General features: G+C 38.7%; 1 protein-coding gene across 7 annotated transcripts in view; it reads left to right on the top strand.

The window, feature by feature from the left end:
* Positions 1–1208: 1208 nt before the first annotated feature.
* LOC139971454 (lysosomal-trafficking regulator-like) overlaps positions 1209–19525 on the top strand; it is an 85231-nt gene continuing 66914 nt past the window's right edge. For 4 of the 7 annotated variants that reach the window (XM_071977940.1, XM_071977937.1, XM_071977938.1 and 1 more), the window contains exons 1-6: positions 1212–1382; positions 3127–3313; positions 9644–9735; positions 10320–10503; positions 13085–13175; positions 15936–18901. In XM_071977940.1, the coding sequence (XP_071834041.1) occupies positions 3209–3313; positions 9644–9735; positions 10320–10503; positions 13085–13175; positions 15936–18901 (3438 nt within the window). In that variant the 5' untranslated portion in view covers positions 1212–1382; positions 3127–3208. Of the gene's footprint in view, positions 1383–3126; positions 3314–9643; positions 9736–10319; positions 10504–11785; positions 11833–13084; positions 13176–15935; positions 18902–19525 lie in introns of those variants that run through there. The other 3 variants (XM_071977941.1, XM_071977936.1, XM_071977942.1) reach the window with 3 other exon arrangements.

The raw sequence follows: 19525 nt of genomic DNA, 5'->3' as shown, positions 1-19525 counted from the left end.
ACATCAGTGACAGAACATGAGATTTCAATTTTCAAAATATGTCATGGTTAAATGCAGCTTTTCCAGGCCTGGGCAGTGCCATTTACTGCAATCTGGGAGGCAATATTTGCCAAAAAATTCTTGTGCACTTCGCGCCAACTTATGGTGGCGCTCAAGAGCGGTGGAACCGGGGGGCACAGGGGGCACGTGCCCCCCACTTTTCCTCAGGTTAAAAATGTGCCTTTTTCTACATAAAAATTGAGGTGTCTCAAGTTAGCAAGAGGCCAGGGAACCAGAATGAATATTCGGGAAGGGCCGTTTCCGGCCATCTGAGGGGTTTGTAAAACCACAAATTTTCTTGTACGCTCCGCGCCAACCGATGGTGGCGCTCCGCTCAGATAGTCGTGCATACAACTTTGCAAATCCTGGCTACGCCCCTGACTTTTAATGAATTTCTGTGGGCCAAACTCAAAGCTATTTCGAATGAAAAAATTGTTAAGATATTAACAAGAAATAAACTCTAATACGGAAGATTCCTACATTAGCAACTAGCATGATTTCACCTCATTTTGTCTCAAAAGAAAACTTGTTTCTTGTTTCCCAATTTGCACATTGGATATTGCAGTGCTAGTATGCATATTTTCTTTAAGGGGGGGGGGGGTGTTGATGGAGTAATGTGTATACGCAAATAAGATAATACAATAAGAGGTATAAAGGGTACTAAATATAAGGCTGCATCAGTCCAATCAAATTTCTGCAAAGTGCCATTTGATGTCGGTGCCCCCCCCCCCCAGATTAAAAGTGCTTCCGCCGCCTTGGTGGCGCTCCACTTAGATAGTGAGCCAGCAGTTAATGACTTTTCATTTCATCAATGGCCTGCAACCCCCCCACTTCTGACAAGAAATCTCCGCCACTGCCAGCAGGTAAGGGGCACAGCCCTCGATTTTTTCTGGGGATTACACCTCCACCCCCACACCCGCCCCCTCCCCTGCCCTCACGAGAAGTATACTAAAGTACGTCCATGAAGAGTGACCTTTGCCTTTTCAATAATTCTTTTATTGCTTGTGCATTAAAAATGTATAATCTTGGTGTTATGCTGCTTCAAATATCGGCCTGGTTTTGAACATGTGCCTCTGCATTACACAATCTATTCTTTGCAGGGTTCGTTAATTAACAGAAACAAGCTTCGTACATTGTGATGGAGTATCGGCTTGAGTTATTGTAGAATGGGCATAGACCTATGTCATATGTATTTCACGTCGCCTGGAATATATACAACTTAGGTAAATAAACCGTACAGTATAGTAAGACATAACGTTAAGGCTGTAATCATATAACCCTGACGAGTACAAACAGAAGAGTTCGTGTCATAAGTTGTCATTCATGGAAATGAAAAGCTTTTGGTAAGCATTAAGAACATGCAGTTAGTCCCATATCGAATCCATACATTTTGGGATAGTTAAGATATCGATAGTTCCTTGTTCATTGTGGTAGGCCTACGAGAAGTTTGATTGACAATGTAGACCTTACATTAGAACTAGGCTAGTCTAAATAACAGTGCACAGCAGTAAGTGACAAATCAGGCCTAACATTCGTAATTTCAAACCAATTGACCATCGATGAAATCACACATCTGAAGGATGGAACAATATCACTGAGCAACATTAGCAAGATTGTCATAATTATCCATTAAAAGAACATTATTGTCCTTTCTCAAATTTACCATAGCCATACATACAATCATGCATTACTACGGCCTAAAGGGCCTAGGTCTAGCCTGGGATCATTTCAAGTGTCCCTGGAAATATTGGGAAATTTGCAAGAAGGCCCTGCATAATTTAATTTTGGGCAAAGTGCATGTTCCTTGAGGATATATTGTCTTGGTCGGTCATCCAACTTTCATCATGAACAGAGGTCAAAAGTACATCTACACACATATAAAATAATGTATAACAAAATAATTGTGCCGACTGTAAGTGTAACTATTGTGAATCTGTGAAATTTTCTAATTCTTTTTAAGATAGCCATATGCTTTCAGAACCAAAAGAGAAGTGATTAACAGCTCAAATGCAAATACTGCAATGTATCACCATTCTTGGCTAGTATATTATGAAGCAACGATTAACATGTCTTGAGGACTGATCTAAGTTTTGGACTTTTGAAAAACCTGTAGGCAGACCATTTGCATACCAACTGAAAAAAAGTGGTATTCTTTGGGGAGCTTATTGGATCAATTGTTGGTACACGCACATACAGTTCACTCCAGATTCACAGCTATTTTTTGGAGGAGGGGGAGGTTCGGGGGGGGGGGAGTGGAAGGGAGCTCATAGGAATACCTTAATTTGGACGTCTAAGGTGCCATGACTACACTTTCTCTTTCCTATTTGATTAAACATTCTGTGCCATATTACCAGTTCTCTTCTTATTGAAAAAACACTAGATATGCCACAAAACTTAAAGTCAATTACCTTTTAGTTTGGAATTGCTACCAATGCTTTGTTAGCTTTCTAGTCAATCCATTGGAAAGGGTTCCTTTTTTAATCATTGTGAGTGTTTTCAAGCTGTTTGTATAGCAAAGAGGTAGTTTATGAAGTTCCTGTTTTGTTTTCCCTTGCTACTGTGTTTATGATGCTCTCAGACAGGCAGAATAATACTGTATAATGATAAGTTGTAGTTATGATAGTGAGAAGCTCCAAGAACTTTTACCTTTGGCAAAGAGTATCGTCTCCAGGCAGTATATATACAAATTTGTCCTACTGAGAGGAGAAATATGCAGTGTAGAACGAATATGTAGTGAGAATTTTTTTTTTACCGTTTTAGTGCTAAATTATTGTAGTTTCTAGTTCAAGTGTTACTTGAAGGAGCATCTTTAACAAAGTTCTCTAAAATATCCGTTTTTGTGAATGATGAATATTTTGTTCTTCTGGATGCTTTCCATGAGTACTTAGTGGAAGCAGATGCAAGATCTTGCTTTAAATAGTTGAATTGCTTATGCAGGGAGGGTAGCAGGATGGTATGGGGGAGGGGGAGAGGTTGGGGGGGGCAGAGATTGCAAGTGATCTTGCGTAATGATCAAGAGGGATTAAAGTACTTATCTTTTAATTTGAATTCCTTAAATAAAATTCTTTGACCTATCCTATCTTACAGGCCTACACTTCTTTGTTGGTTTGTGTGATTTGCATCTTTAGATCAGAGTACAGGTAGGTGAGTGGATTCAGTGGAAATCAAGATGGATACCACTCCTCACCATCAACAAATACAGACCTTGAAGGCAAGATGGGAACAGTATATAGCAATGTCTCCAACCGAAGGAGCTACTGGAGCTCTCCAAGAGGTACGTTCTCAGCTCGGAAAGGGCCGCAGTGGGTGGGCCCATAATGTTCAGCATGCGAATGGCTATACGAAGTACATAGTATACCATGTGCAGCATTGGTACAATATTCAGTATGGGCATGCCTAAATGACATACATTATATGCCATGGACAAGGTAGCCGCAGGTCTTTGAATGCTTAATACCATCTCAAGCCCTAAAGCACCTTGTGCAGTGTTCTGCACTCATCACACATCCCAAAAAAGAGAAAGTTTGTATGTCTTGCCTGGAAGTGTTGACGGAGACCTCTAGACCTTGTGAGCCCCAAGGCACTTGCCTCATCTGCCTTCCCGATGCTCCAGCACTTCAGAAGGTACAGTTTTCAGCATGATTGAGGTAGCAGGTGGTGCATTCACTGCATTGTTCACTTAGTCTTTGGGCAGGGCAGGTGGAGGTACATAATTCACCACAGGCAGGGCTGCAGGAGGTACAATGGTCATCATAGGCAGGTTTGCAGGAAGCATAGATACTGAATGTAACATACTGGTAGGACTACAAGTAGTGTATATGCAAGACTGTAAGACTTTCAGCATGAGTGAGGCTGCAAGAGGAGCAATAGGCAGCATGATAATAATCTTCAATAATTCACAGCCCTATACAGTAACCCATTGATCATTGGCATTTTAATTAGCCTAAAAAAAATACAGCTTGTTCAGCCTAGTTGTGACTGTAGCATATATCTTGTCATTGCTTTGCACATTCACTTAACCACAAAATGTGTTTGTTGCGTTTATGTCACAACATATTTATAACGACCTAAAGAAAGCAAAGCACAGTGCACATTTAGCTTTAATATAATAGGTCTGAATCACTGTACAGCAAATGAACCTACGGCTCCCGTACACCGCAGACACGTTGTCATTATGTGGTATCTTATTGCACCTATGAAGGTTTAAGAAGGTACTTCATAGCATTAATGTGAAACGTTACACAAGTGACTGAAGCAAGTTTAATGGGAAGAACAACATGGCTATGTTACTTTTTTTTTTCATACAAAAGGAAAATAATCATCTACCTGTAAAGGTCATCTCTATGTTCCCAGAGTGGTGAACATTTCTTAAACTTTACAAAAGGTCCTACATATCGTTATTTGCAGACGGTGTAAGTGAAATGTGACATTGAATTTTGAGTCAATTGTTTTTTCAGGAATTTCACAGAAAATGTTGAGCACCTAGACAATTATTCTCATCTTTAGGTCATATCTGGGGATAATACAGGTGGCTCATAATAATCACGTAATTTTCAAGTTAACTATTAAAACCTAATTGCTTAAAAGCCCTTCCTTTATATCTTGTAAATCTGTCCAATAGAAAGGAGAAGAGGTGTGGTAACTGCAATTGTTTTACTGTTCACAAATATGACTATGAAATAACTGCTGCAACTCTTGGGTAGATTGTTCATGAATTCCTTTGATTGACCAGATATTCTCTTTAAAGGTGGCAGATAGAGATTTCCATTTACAGGGGACTGGATATATATAAACGTATCCATACAATGCATTTAGGTACCTAACATATGATAGCAGCATGGCCTTATTCTTGTTGACCCACTCACAGCTGAATTCTGTTCCAGTTTCAGTTTTTTCATTAAGGGGTAAACGTCCCTGCAATGAACGGGTTAGGATGGAACAATTGTGTTCTCTTGATAGTGTGGCTTTACTCTTCATCCATGTTTCGATCGCAATTGTTAATATGAGTGGCTGCGCATGACTAAATGTGTCAAATATTCAACTTCCATTTGACACATATAATGATATGTTAGAGCTTAAATGTAAGTTTGTCTTAATCATTAACTACAGAGAGATTACTTCAACAACAAAAATCCCTGTAGAGCATAGTTAACAATAACCTGCAGCCATTGAACAGCAATGTAAAATTGCGATGGAGGTTTGTGTTTCATGGCTGTACCATTATTAAGTTCTTCTTGTAATTTTGGACACATGGGTCTTCATTTATGATAGTAGTGTTGTCTTACAGTATTTTAAGGGTGTGAAGACTCGCGCAAAAAGAAACGACTAATGCCGGTAATCAGACCTAGTTTCGAATGAGGTGAAACAGAAGTGTTAGACACCACCAAGATCCATTGATCCCAGAAAATACGCACACAGCTTGCAGTGTTCTCCACTACCGGTTTTGTCCGGGCGCGCCGCCCGGACAAAATTTGAAAAGGCTGGCTAGCGCCCGGACATAAAACTACCGCCCGGACGAAAAACTCGGCCGCACGGACAAAAAAAAATACACTGGCACCTCGTCAAACATTTTCTTAAAGTCACTCATATTCTTTAAGAGTGACGAATTTGATCGAAAATACATGTTTTGTTTCTGCCGCGGCCGCGATCGATTTGCCCATCACCCCCGTATGCCTGTAAATTCTCCAATACCTACACACATGACATATCGTAAAAAACACCGACTCCGCGAGGTACGAAACTTCGATATTATGAAACAAACTACGTTCGGCAAAGCCCCGTTTCTAGAATGCCTAACAATGAACAGCGTGCACGATACGTACATCTGTTTACAACTGCAGTGTTTAACCCTACTTAAATATCACGGTAGGCTGGCTCCATGTGTTTCGAATTTTCCCAGGTACCTTGCCAAACAACCCCCTGTCTAACACCTGTTTTTTAACATTTTTGGCACATTTCCAAAAAAACTTTTCATGGAGTAAACTATTTTGGCTCCACTCTAGAATTAATTAGGTCAGTCAGTAAAGGATCGGTAAAGTTATGCGAAATATTATCTTATACGTTCAAGAAAAGTAGGTAAATATCCCCGTAACAGGGTAAGTAAAACACACCTCAAGCCAACTGACTCCTTCGCATGAACAAAACAATCTATTCCCCATGATACACCAGGCACAGTCTATGGTTACATCTCTATGTTCCGACGTCTCTATGTTCCGACGTCTCTATGTTCCGACATCTCTATGTTCCGACGTCTCTATGTTCCGACAATTTTTTTGGACTCTAATTTTTTTTACCCAAATTTTTTCGGACTCAATTTTTTTTGGACCAAAATTGTTGACCAACATGTTTTCGGACCAACTTTTTTCGGACCAAAATTATTTTAGACCAATATATTTTTATGACCAAATTTTTTTTGGACCAAAATTTTTGACACCAACATGTTTTCGGACCAACTTTTTTCGTACCAAATTTTTTTTTGACCAAACTGATTTTGGTCAAAAAAAAAATGAGTACAAACAAAATTTCCGGTCACAAGCAATTTTCGGTCACAAAGCACTATTTGGGTCATAACAAACTTTGGGCCCTTTTTTTCCTGAAAAAAATTTGGTGCGTCCAAAAAATTGTGTCCCCCAAAAAGGTAGGTCAGAAAAAATGTTGGTCCAAAAAAATTGAGTCCCCCCAAAAAAAATTGGGTCCCAAAAAATTTGTGGCCCAAAAAATTAAGTCCCCAAAAAAATTTGGTCCGAAAAATGGGGGACCAAAAAGATTGAGTCTCCCAAAAAAAATTGTGTCCGAAAAAATTTGGGTCAAAAAAAATTAGAGTCCAAACAATTTGTCGGAACATAGAGACGTCGGAACATAGAGACGTCGGAACATAGAGACGTCGGAACATAGAGACGTCGGAACATAGAGACGTCGGAACATAGAGACGTCGGAACATAGAGACGTCGGAACATAGAGACGTCGGAACATAGAGACGTCGGAACATAGAGACGTCGGAACATAGAGACGTCGGAACATAGAGACGTCGGAACATAGAGACGTCGGAACATAGAGACGTCGGAACATAGAGACGTCGGAACATAGAGACGTCGGAACATAGAGACGTCGGAACATAGAGACGTCGGAACATAGAGACGTCGGAACATAGAGACGTCGGAACATAGAGACGTCGGAACATAGAGACGTCGGAACATAGAGACGTCGGAACATAGAGACGTCGGAACATAGAGACGTCGGAACATAGAGACGTCGGAACATAGAGACGTCGGAACATAGAGACGTCGGAACATAGAGACGTCGGAACATAGAGACGTCGGAACATAGAGACGTCGGAACATAGAGACGTCGGAACATAGAGACGTCGGAACATAGAGACGTCGGAACATAGAGACGTCGGAACATAGAGACGTCGGAACATAGAGACGTCGGAACATAGAGACGTCGGAACATAGAGACGTCGGAACATAGAGACGTCGGAACATAGAGACGTCGGAACATAGAGACGTCGGAACATAGAGACGTCGGAACATAGAGACGTCGGAACATAGAGACGTCGGAACATAGAGACGTCGGAACATAGAGACGTCGGAACATAGAGACGTCGGAACATAGAGACGTCGGAACATAGAGACGTCGGAACATAGAGACGTCGGAACATAGAGACGTCGGAACATAGAGACGTCGGAACATAGAGACGTCGGAACATAGGGATGTCACCCAGTCTATACCATACAGACATAGCTCGATATCAAGGCCTCAATAGCTACAGTATGGCCATCTTTATGAAAGTAAAACGTGCAATCCCATGTTTTAGGCCACTTGGCATGATTAACTAAATGCTAAATATTGTTTCCATGTCCTTGTAGAGAACGTCAACTTCGCAAAACACAATTTAAGTTGTGTTTTTGTTGTTACGTGAGATCCGTAACCGACGAAGTGGTTAGGCTATTTACTATACACTTAACTATGGTAGGATATTAATTTTTCCTTTTTTGTGAAAATTATAGAAAATACTTTCTTTTTCTGCCGCTCAACACCAGATGTGGTCTTATGGTTAATTCACAAATGGGTGTACTAGAGCCTTGTTTACATGAAATAAGTTGCATTTAGCACGATATGCCTGTTTCGCGTGAATTTTTCGAAAGTATTTTGCTCGATCTTTCGTAAAATTTGAAAGGTGTACCAACTTACTTTTCGTACACAATTGGTAATTTCTCTACTGATTTTCAGAGTTTTGTTCTCTATACAGTGAATGTTGTAAAGGACGGGTTTTTACGAACTTCAAAAGTCATGAAGTTGATAAACTTTATTTCTTTTCAACTTTCTCACTGCAATTGTTATCCTGTTGGTGTTGAAATAAATAAAGACTAATTTGTTATTTGATCATCTATATATCATTCTTTCATTCATTGTGTGCATCTGTATAATAAGGACTGATAGTGATAATTGGTTGATATGCCTGAACTTGGCAGTTATCCCAGTCAAGCACAGGCTGTGTTGGGTTAGCCTTGCACAGTGTAGAATAATTTTTTCATTGGACTTAGGGCCTATTCATTACTACTCATATTTCAGCAACAATTTTGAAGTGTTCTTATTTTTTTTTCATTTGGCAAATGTAAGAGAAAATTTAAAACACTGCCTAAAAAATAGCAATTCCTGGAGATACATGCAGGCAAATATAGCACCAAATGTTGCACCATTTGGCGTCTAGCCCACCTTCGGAGGGCAAAAATTTTCCAAAGGGGAGGTGGACACCCCCTCCCCTTTGACCCCTCCCCCAGGACGGCGATTACCCCAGGTTGGCGATTACCACCCAGACAAAAAAATGACCTGCAGAGAACACTGAGCTTGCTACCTTCGGTAATTAGACACTAGTGTACAGTCAGTACATACAGCTGCGGTCAATACCCACAGCACAAGGTACAAATGGTACAGCAATGGACATCTCAGGTCCAGCTAAAGATAACAAGGTATCACGTTTCATTACTGTCTGCATTTTGTAGCGACAAGCAGAAAACTTCACTTGCAAGCAACGGAAAGTTAACTTTTTCAGAGCCCGGCACGCGGTTTGGGGCGAGTCTTCAATGCCTTTGAAAGTCACAGTGAATGATGGAGGAATGTTCAACTAGCATGCAGTTAAAACATACATTTGAGTTTGGTCAAAGATTGACGTTGGTTAAGACTACTCAAGGCACATTTCAGATTCTTTCACCAAATTGACATTAAATGAGCCAGTGACCACTGAACTTGGTTAAATTCTTAACATTTCGTAGACACTTCTTCGTATGTCGATATTAATTTAATCACATGTAATGAGCAAATGGGGAAAACTACAAAATGTTTCTTCACTTTTTTTAAACTAAAGGTGCTTAGTCAAGCTAATGAACAACAGTGTTATAGAAATTTGATATCTTACATAACAACAACAATTTATCAAAATCAACTGCTGCATTGGGACAACTGATAACAACTATAAACGGCCATGTATGGGATCGTAAAATATTTCTGTGATGTAAGATTTTTAGAATATATGCTCAAACAGATCTTTTCACCTGTGTGATTTTAGTTTTGTAAGATGGTTTGTTGGTTTTGCCATTTTCAGAAGCAGCAGAGGTGCCTGGAAGATTTTCTCCATCTTCTGGTCGCTATGTCCCACAGTAAAGGCATTGAAAACGAAGACCTCTTAAATTTCAGGTTGGTTAATGAAAATTTATTTGCAGCTTTTAATAAAGTTTGTTGCAATATTAGGTTTAACCTGCAATTACCCTGCAATAGTTTTTACCAGTCCTCAGAATTTCAATGCCCATTGTGAATTTTTTATAGAAAATCTCCATTGATCTGTTTTTCTTAAAGAGTTCAGTTTATTCAGTGAACAGTGAAGTCTTGTTATTTTTGTATATACTAATGCCTAACTTACTATTGTCTATAAGTCTCTACTTTGCACTAAAAGGAATGTCAAATCCCCATAGACTCCTAAGCAAGAGAAAATTGTGTCTAGATTTATGTGGTTCATTTCATCAACCCTAAGCAAACTTTTATGATTGTCATCAGGTTAGGGTTAAATATCTACCTTAAAATAGCATTGTTATTAGCTATACATGTTTGTAGTGAAAAAACTGTTGTACCTTTAAAACTATGAGTAATAAAAGCTTAGTACTTCGTTTGACATCATAACACCTTGCTGTCATCTAATCCTGGAAAGTTTATATTTAAAACATTCTTGCCAAGGGAATTATGCTTGTGTCTTATCTCTCGATTTTTCATTTATCTTCACGCAGCTCTGACATACACAGTGCCTTTAACATTTTGGCCAGAAAGCTGATGCATGACATTCAGGTGGAGGCGTCCTTCCCACCGAGTACACGTGCAGACGAAATCTGTGGACTTAGTCGTCACCTCAAATATTTAATGTTTGACACCGGCTGGTTGCTGCTCAATGCTCTGTGTACTTTATCCAGACAGGTATGAGATCAACAAGTATGAAAAGAATTTGTTTATCTTTATAAAGGGGTTCCTCCATCGTGCTGTTGAGAAGGTGTCCATTTACTTCCAGGTTTTAATAGAATTTTGGATTTTTAGTCATTTTCAAAGGGAAAGCATCTGGTGGGATAAGTGAAATAAATGTTACGTATATATTGGTTATAAATTATCATAAAGTATTCATTTAAAAAAATTGACAACCTTGAAGTAAATTTTTAATTTTGATATGGCAAAGAAAAAAATCAACTTTCTAGAACATGATTTAAAGTCAGTGTTCTCAGGATTTATATTTTATTAATCAGTTTCCAGTTCATGTTTTACTTATTTCTCTTTTTAATTTGGCTGTTTTTATTTAATGCTAATGTAAAAAAAAAATCTTAACCAAGAGTTACATGCTTGGAATGCATAGGATGTAATGTATTAACAGGTCTTTTGGTGTATGTGAATGACCCATCACAGATGTGATAATCGGCCCGGAAGGTAACTATCATTGTTTAGTTATTACAAAACAATGTTAAACAAATCTTCAATTTTCTTCTATATACTTAATTTAGATTCTGTACCAGTTTATTCATTCATGACATGTGTTTTTGATTTAGTGTAATGGGAGTAGGCTACAGTCTTTATACATGATAGTGTATCTACCCTACATGTCAAAATTTAGCTTTCTGTATGATGGCATAGCACATAAGCATGTCTTCCAATTCTTTCAAGCCAGTTGGGACCATATCCTTATGCTAATACCACTCTGTACTTGCCTTGCAAATCATGCTTCAAAGCACTATTACTGACAGTGCAAACAGTTTCTTAACTTTACTTAACCGAAACATGATGTTCATACTGCTCAGTGCTCACACTGTCAAAATGAGTTTCTTTGAAGTGGGATATGAAGGAGCATTACAGAAGAAATTGGCAGTACTGGGTGAATTCTGTTTTTTTTATAGATTGCCATGAATATGTACAAGACTCCCTTTAACCAACAGTCAGTCGAGGGTTAACAACTTTGTTGATTTAAGATGGAGATTGATTTTAATTTTGTTATATTCACAATTTACCTTGCAGTGACCTTACTCACTTAATTGGACTTCTAAAGATAACAAGGTGATAAAACCTGATTTTGTGTGCTCCTTCACTTTAAAAGTTATAATAATTAGTTTATTAGGTAGTTTGAGGATAACTGATAGCAACTCCAAAGTTCTTGAGATCAAGTTTATAAAAGTTTGTAAGCATGCTTGGATAAATTTTCATTATGGAGTCAGGCTGTGTTGATAACAGTTAAACAAAAGTGTGGAGTAGCATACATTTTTATAGGTATGTAAATTTAGTTTTAATCTTTATCTGCAATATTCTGTACATTGTTCAATGTGTAGCCTACATGCTGATATACACATCAGTTTAAAGTTGTTCTTTCACAAATTTTTTAATGTGTATGTGTATATGTCTTCAATTCATTTGGTTTATATACATAGATATATGGTAACCTTTGAAACTCTATAAAGATGGTGTGTGGCAAATTCCATCCAGTTAATTTGGTTAATTTTCAACTAATATCAGATATTCTAGTACTGAAACAAACATTTTTTGAGGCTCTTTTACATCACATGAAAATTTAATTTTCCGATAGCTTTAAAGATGTACTATTTTTATTATTGAAAATTGACCCATATAATGCCATAATTTGAGTGTGTAACACCCTATTTTATATTAGTGTGAGCGTAGTGAATTTGCTCAGGTTGCTGGTGCAAGTTCAAGTGAAATTTCAATGTGTGATGCCGTACTAAATTCTTAAAGGTCAACGGACACCAATGAACAACATTGTCCTAATTACTCTCATAGGCGTTACACATCATGAAAATAGCTGCAACTCCCATCAAAATCCATTAAAAATTGACCATTTCACAAGTCTTTTCTCAATTCTAGTTATAAACATATGTAACTATGCACACTGATGTTGTACAGGGAGTGACTGCCTAGTTTTCTGTTATGTTATCCCTTTGTTTTCACAACCTTCATTTCAAGGACACTGAACACAGGTTTATGGCCTAAGTTGATTTTTGGAAATATTTATTTTGTCTTCTTTGAAAAGAGGAACATCACATTTATTCAAATAATATATGTGGCCTTATAATTAGGGGGTAACTCCAGTAACTTGGGCTAAAATAAGAAAACAGAAACACTCCACATCATAATTGGCACATATTTAATGAGTTTCCCCTGATTTATCAAAGCATTAAATGTGTATATCTTGGAAACGAAAAGAGATTTTCTGAAAAATTTCAACAGATTTTGAATGAGATTATCACACTGAATAAGGGCAAACTGGCTGTACTTTAATACGGTGTATGTGCAGAGTGCGTGTACAGTGAAGACATCCTACTATTATTTACTAAATATATAGGAATAAAAAGTCTAATTTCCCTTGAATCCAATTTTTGAATCCAATGGAAATTTAACCCTGTGGTCACTGTTTCAAATGTTCTTTTCTGTTTTCAAGTGTGTCATTTTCCAATCAGTTTTCTGGTATTCATTTACCCTTCCCCCCTTTTTCTTGTGTCTATTTCAGGCTCTTTCTTGCAAGGATGAGTTCATACTTCTGCTTGTTGCTCTCTTTGAGGAGTGTCTCAGTTCCTGTTCATATGACAAACAAAGATTGAGTAAGTGACATTTTAATAATTGGGCTGTCCAGCGTTTCTACATAGCCCGCCGTCATAATCGGTCATGAAGGGCTCCATACCCGATCAATACCAATTAACAATCACCGCATTAAAGTGACATAATCGTGTGTAAGTTCACGCCTGACCAACTTCCACACTGATGGGCTGGCTGATTCACTAGTTCATGTTTTCCCTCGTGTAGTCTTTCAGAATGAACGAAATGCTTTTAGAAAACATAGAGCTTCAAACAGTTAGCTCGACTTAAACAGTTATTGTGTCTCAACTATAACTTATTTCATAATCTCCACTCTCTTACATCATTTTGCCAGAGGAATGAAAGGGTGAGAGGGATAGGGGGCAGGTCTGCAAGGGGTCTGAGTATTTTTTGCATCGAATGAATAAAAGAGAATGTGGGCGAGAATTTTCAGAACTCTAAAGTATAACAAATGTACTCAGTATTGTTTACTTTTCATACTAACTGCTAAATTAACAGGTTTATGTTATTTCTCTCATTTAGTTATTCCCTACATGTGATTCTGAGGAATGTATTATTTGAATGATTTAGAACATTTTGCATAGAAGCAATTCCATTGCCTACAATCATAGAAGAGATCCATTTCTACATTCAGATTTATTAAAAGCGATGATCCTAATGTGGCATTCTCTTCATTTCACCAAAATGAACGTCCTTTTAATAACCAAGTTCCCATTAGCATTACGGATGAGACCCAGCTCTGGGTGCTCAGCAATAACCTGATTTTGAACTCATTCACTTTTACATGTGACTCTGTGCTTGGTGTCAGACCCAACACTTGCGATTACCACACAGGAAGTGGAGGTTGGTTTACTTAGAAGCAAAGGAGCAAAGCCATAAGCTGTGTGATGTGCAGTGCTGCTACTAAATGCTTAATACTATTGTTTCAAATTACATTCATAACACACAACAACAGGGCTAAATTCTCCTTGATTATATCTTGGACCTGGTATGTAGCCAAGAGGTGAAGAAAAGAAGAAAAGATAGAGGTAGTACAGGGGAAATGGTTGAAAAACAAAGATATTCTATAAATGATTTTTGCAGCTTGGCTGATCACAACTGTCTATGTTGTTTGTGTAATCATTGGTTAATTAGTGTCTTGTTGTTCACCCAGCTGTGGAGTGTTTCCATGTAGAAGGAACTTCAAGGAATGATAAGCTAATCTACATAGCTTATTTAGAAAAGTAAATAAACAATCTAATCGGTTTTTCCCTTAAATGATTTGTGCTGTGTGTTTGGAAGTTAACTGCAAAAATAAAATGAAGAAAAGATTCTTAGAGCCTTGTTGAAATCCAAGTAAGAAAGATACCACACCAAATGATGATTAGACCACTGATCCATGGATGTGCTGACTGTGATCAAATTTTGTTTATCTTTGTATATTTTGATTCTTTGCCAAAAGACAAAAGGAATCTATGGGCTAGTAATGATGTGTGTGTGTGTATGATACGATACCTGGGCTTGTAAACATGATAACTAAAACTGTACATGTTGGTGTAAGATGATATTAAGTATCTGGTACCCCATTGGTGAGTACATAAACCTGTTAAAAATGGTGGAGTTCAATGGTCATTTGAGGTCAACAGAGGTCAAACCTCAAATAACTTGTAAACAAGAGAACGCACTAACTGAACTTGGGCATAGTTCATACTTGATACATAGATGCCAGTGGGTAAGTCAAAATTGTCCGGGTTTTTACTTGAGCCAAAGCCGTGCAGCCTTAGTTTGGAACATATCACAGTTTCTATGTTTCTTCACGTGCAAGAAGACTTGAGGAAGTCTAAATCAGTATAAACTTTATGAATATGAAAGCAAATTTACTTACTATTGAACACCCTACAAGGACAAGCAAACCGAAGCATCAACATGAGTCTATAGATGTAAGAGAGACACCATTGACTAGTAAATCCCCCAAGCAAACTTACAAGTTACTTCCGTATAGGTGAACTTGCAGCTTTAATGTCCACCCATTAGCAAGACTGAAGCCTTGAACCTGAGTTTATACATGACATCATTGAGCCACATAAATGATTTGAATTGTTAATGTTGATATTATTTAAATCATTACAATGTTTATTTTCTGCAACAAAGTTTGGTTTTGTGATTGCTGAATCTTAAAAGTACGAAAGTTCGTTGCATGACTGAGTACTGTTGTTATTTTCAGTGTCAATTCTGTTAATATACTCCATAAAAGTCAAAATTTCAAAGAAAGGATAAGTACCAGGTTCATCACCTAGTGTCACTATCACATCACACACTGACAGCATGGCAGCCTCTGACATGACTTGTAACCCCAATACTTCTCACAAATGGAGCAAGTTTATATTTATATATATTTATATATATATATATATATATATATATATATATATATATATAGATATATATATATAGATATATATGTATACATATATATATATAGATATATATATATAGATATATATATATATATATAGATATATATATAGATATATATATATATATATATATATATATATATATACATATATATATATGTGTATCTGTATGGTTTAAACATATCTTTTATGGTGTTTTGGGAAATGCTTTGAAAATGATTGTTCACATGCAGTCAATGAGAAAACTCGGTAAATATCAGGAAGAAGACTAATGATATTAACAAACATCTCATAATCACAAAATATGTATGAACACGTTTACTCCGTCTTTCTTGATGTGGCATTTGATTTTCTTCTTGATTATTCAAGGTTCATCATCACTCAGAATACCGAGCCTTCAGAAGATTTTTGTCACAAAGAAGTGCCGACGTTCGAGCTCCTTGTCCTCTGAAGAATTTACTGCCAATTTTCATTCGTCAGTAACTTCCTTGAAGGATGCTGTCGCCATGAAATCCAACAGTGGGAGTGCACCGGTGAAACGTTCTGCGAGGAGTGAGTCTCTCCCGAACCACAAACTGACATTTGACAGTTCAGACTCGGAGAACGAACACAGAAAACAGAGGTCGAGAAGAAGATCCCGGCCGGAGACGTTGGACCATCATCATCATCATAATCATCATCATCACAGACCAGAGAGGTTATCATTTAGTAGTGCTTTCCCTGTATATCTCTTTCAGTGTGCTAGTCAGATTATGCAAAGGCATGTACACGTCAGCGGTGTACACATCGTCTCTCAGAGTACTTCCGTGGTGGACCTGAGCATCACCTTGCTCTCACTTTTGGAAGGATTGTGTACCAGTGAAGTCATGCACTTAGCTTCGCGGAATGCCTTAGGCCAGTTTCTTGCCCCGTATTTGACAAAGTTTTTATCGGATCTCCAGCAACTTGGATTCACCAGCGATGGTACGGTGCAAACAGATCTCTTTGCCGGTAACCTCAGCAAGCTTCAGAGGTTGGTACTCAGGTTGCTTCTTAAATTGTGTCTTTCTTCTGGAGTGAACCACCAAAGAGTGTCAACTTTAGCCAAGGCTGGTACTATTAGCTCTTTGCTATCCCTGGCCATCGCCATCAACAAAAAATTGTCGGTTTTTGCTCCCTTTGAGAAGCGCCCTATTCAGATTGCTTCTCCACCTCTCGGTATAGACGGGGACGATCTTGAATTTGAAGCAGATGTCTTTGAAGAAAGTAGAGATAGTGTTACCAAAGAGCTTCCTTCATCAGGAGCTCTTGAGCTCAAGTCAACAGAGAGAGATTTGACTGTTGTTACGGAGATACTGGAAGGTATTCTCATGATATTATCTACAATACTGTTTCGTTGCCAGGACGACCAAACGGTCATAACCCAAGCTGTCGCTATGTTGTGGGAATTTGAGGTGTCCGATGGCTTCACCATACTTCAGAATACCATTCTACAGCTAGATACGATGCTCTTCATGGAAACGTGCAACGGAGAAATGAAGGAACATGCAAAAGAATGTATAAACGATCTCGCATGCGGTCTACGAAAACTTGTCACCGCCGCGAAGCGCGCCAAACTGGAGTACCTGCACAAATTCCACTGTTTGAAAAGAAGCCATCAGCATTGTGATTACACTAGTTACATGCATCACCATCATAATCTACTAGGGATTCCGTACACGAAAGTCAAAGAGATGAAAGGGTCCACTTCTCTCATGCCAAGCAGCCCAACAGAGACCTCCGCATCCCATCGGAAGTGCTGCCTGGTTCGAGCGGTAGAGCTCTGTCTCCATCTCATAAAGAGGGCTCACTGCCCCTGGACGGCATTTAAAATATTGTCGGTACTCGACCAGTTTGGCATCTGTTGCTGTTTGCCAGAAGAGGTTTTAATTCGTCAGATCCTAGAGTGTCTTCCTAATTGGTCTCTGTCTCTATCTTCCCTTGCCTTGAAGATTTTGGCTAAATTGATACTGGAACAGCTTAGTGGAGGTAATATGGACAAAGCAAATCTAGTTGACCTTTGTGATGAGTGCAGAGGCAAGAAAGGAGCCAAGTTAAGAGCCTCGAAGGGGCGTGTATCAAGAAACGACGGGAATAGCACCAACGATGCCAGCGGTAATTACATACCATTGTGGGAGGCTGTCGGAGAATACAAAAGCTTACTAATCGGTCAAAGTGCTCCCTTGAGTATTCTGGTCGCCAAACACCTTGCCTTCTTAGTGAGACATGGAAGCACACAGTTAAAACAAGCCCTGTACAATAAGGTGTACATTCCAGTCTTTGAACATGTGAATGCTGTGGATGATGATCTGTTTGGTGTGGTGTCCTCCGACGTCGTTCCAGAGGCAGCGTTGCAACACTGCTACTGCGCGCTACCACTGCTCCTCAAATTCAATTCTGCGGAGGAACTGTTTCTACTTCAGCTCGGTCTGCCACACGCCATTCATCTGATAGAACTCGACGCCACACGGTCTCACATCCTGAAAATCTTTGAGGTCATGGTGGGCGTGTCTCAGAAACACGCAGAAAAGAGCATGAAAAGTCGAAAGAGGGCTCAGACGTACGACAGTGGATTGAGTGCAGGTACGTACCAGACCAGTGACCTTCAGTCCAGTTCTGATGAGGTGCCCTCATCCATCACCGACCAAGCTGTTATACAACTCTTCTTTGACATCATACAGAAAATATCACCCTGGGAAGGGATCAAGAGCACAGAGTCTTCTACAGAATTGTCTCCGATCGGATCACAGAGCTCTTCCCCTGGTGACATAGATGACAAGTTGAAATCGTATGTTTGGGTGTCAAGTCCGAGAGAGCAGTTTGTCTCACAGAGCATCGAGTCTGCATTTTCCTCCATGAGAGAAAGTTTCCCGATCTCTCCGACTTCAATCAGAAAGATTTCAGGGAGCAGCAGTGTTCCAGACGTCACATCCTTCGTGGGCAGGCCCAGCGATAGGAGCAGCATCGAGGCTGACCAATGGATTGATACTGCCAAACTGTCTCTCTGTACATCTGTGTGGAGAACTTGCAGTAACATTGTGTCTATCAGCCCTATCTTTGTTGAAACTTTCAAAACGAAACTGGAAACAGCGAGAGTAGTAGCTTTGTTGAAGTTTTGTCTTAGGATATTCAGGGTTTCTCTTAATTCGTTATTTCATATTACTAAAGTAGAAGATGAAGAGGCTTGTGATCAAAATGACGACAAGGAGGAGGAGGAGGAGAACGAGACTAGGTCAAGGGTCATGCTCTCCTTAGGACTGGTGGAAGCTATCACAAGGGTGCTTCTGAACCTTAAAAATGATGCAGTGTATGCTGAGGTGAGCTACAGGTTTATAAAAATTAAAAAAAAACTACCCATTATTGCCTTCCATCTTGTTTCACTTTATGACAATTTCATGTCATGTAGTTTTAAAGTATTGTATTCATGTTATAAACTTTTGCTAGTTCTTAACAGTATAATAAGTTAGCTTTTGCAGTAGATAACACACAAAATAGCATTTGGATAAAATAGCCACCTGAACAATTCTTTTAAAGTATCTGCTTGTGCTTCACTTCTAAAACTACAAATCCATGTGTCACTTATAACTGCGGTCAATCTTAAGTGGTTAAGTGCTTAGTGGAGGGACACTGTGGAGCATTTACTCTCTCTCATGCAGAAGCGACAAGCTTATAGTTAGCCATAGCTGGTAATTGCTATAATAAACTCTAACATGTAATACTCACATGTAAATTAGGTTAGGTTCAAGTACGTCAGATATAAACATTGTAGGCCTAGGCTTTAAACACTGGTGTTTCTTTTGAAAAGATTTTAATTGACTTTGTCAGGGTTAAAACCTCTTGACACAAAAAGTAAAAATATGTTTTGTTTGCAAGTGTATAATTGTGTGGCTGAAGGTGTTATGACTTCAAATACAAATGAGCTGCAATAAAGCTGTAATCTT

This window comes from Apostichopus japonicus, chromosome 8, assembly GCF_037975245.1.
Source record: "Apostichopus japonicus isolate 1M-3 chromosome 8, ASM3797524v1, whole genome shotgun sequence".
In the NCBI taxonomy this organism is placed as follows: Eukaryota; Metazoa; Echinodermata; class Holothuroidea; order Aspidochirotida; family Stichopodidae; genus Apostichopus; species Apostichopus japonicus.
This window is presented reverse-complemented; position numbering and strand designations above follow the sequence as displayed.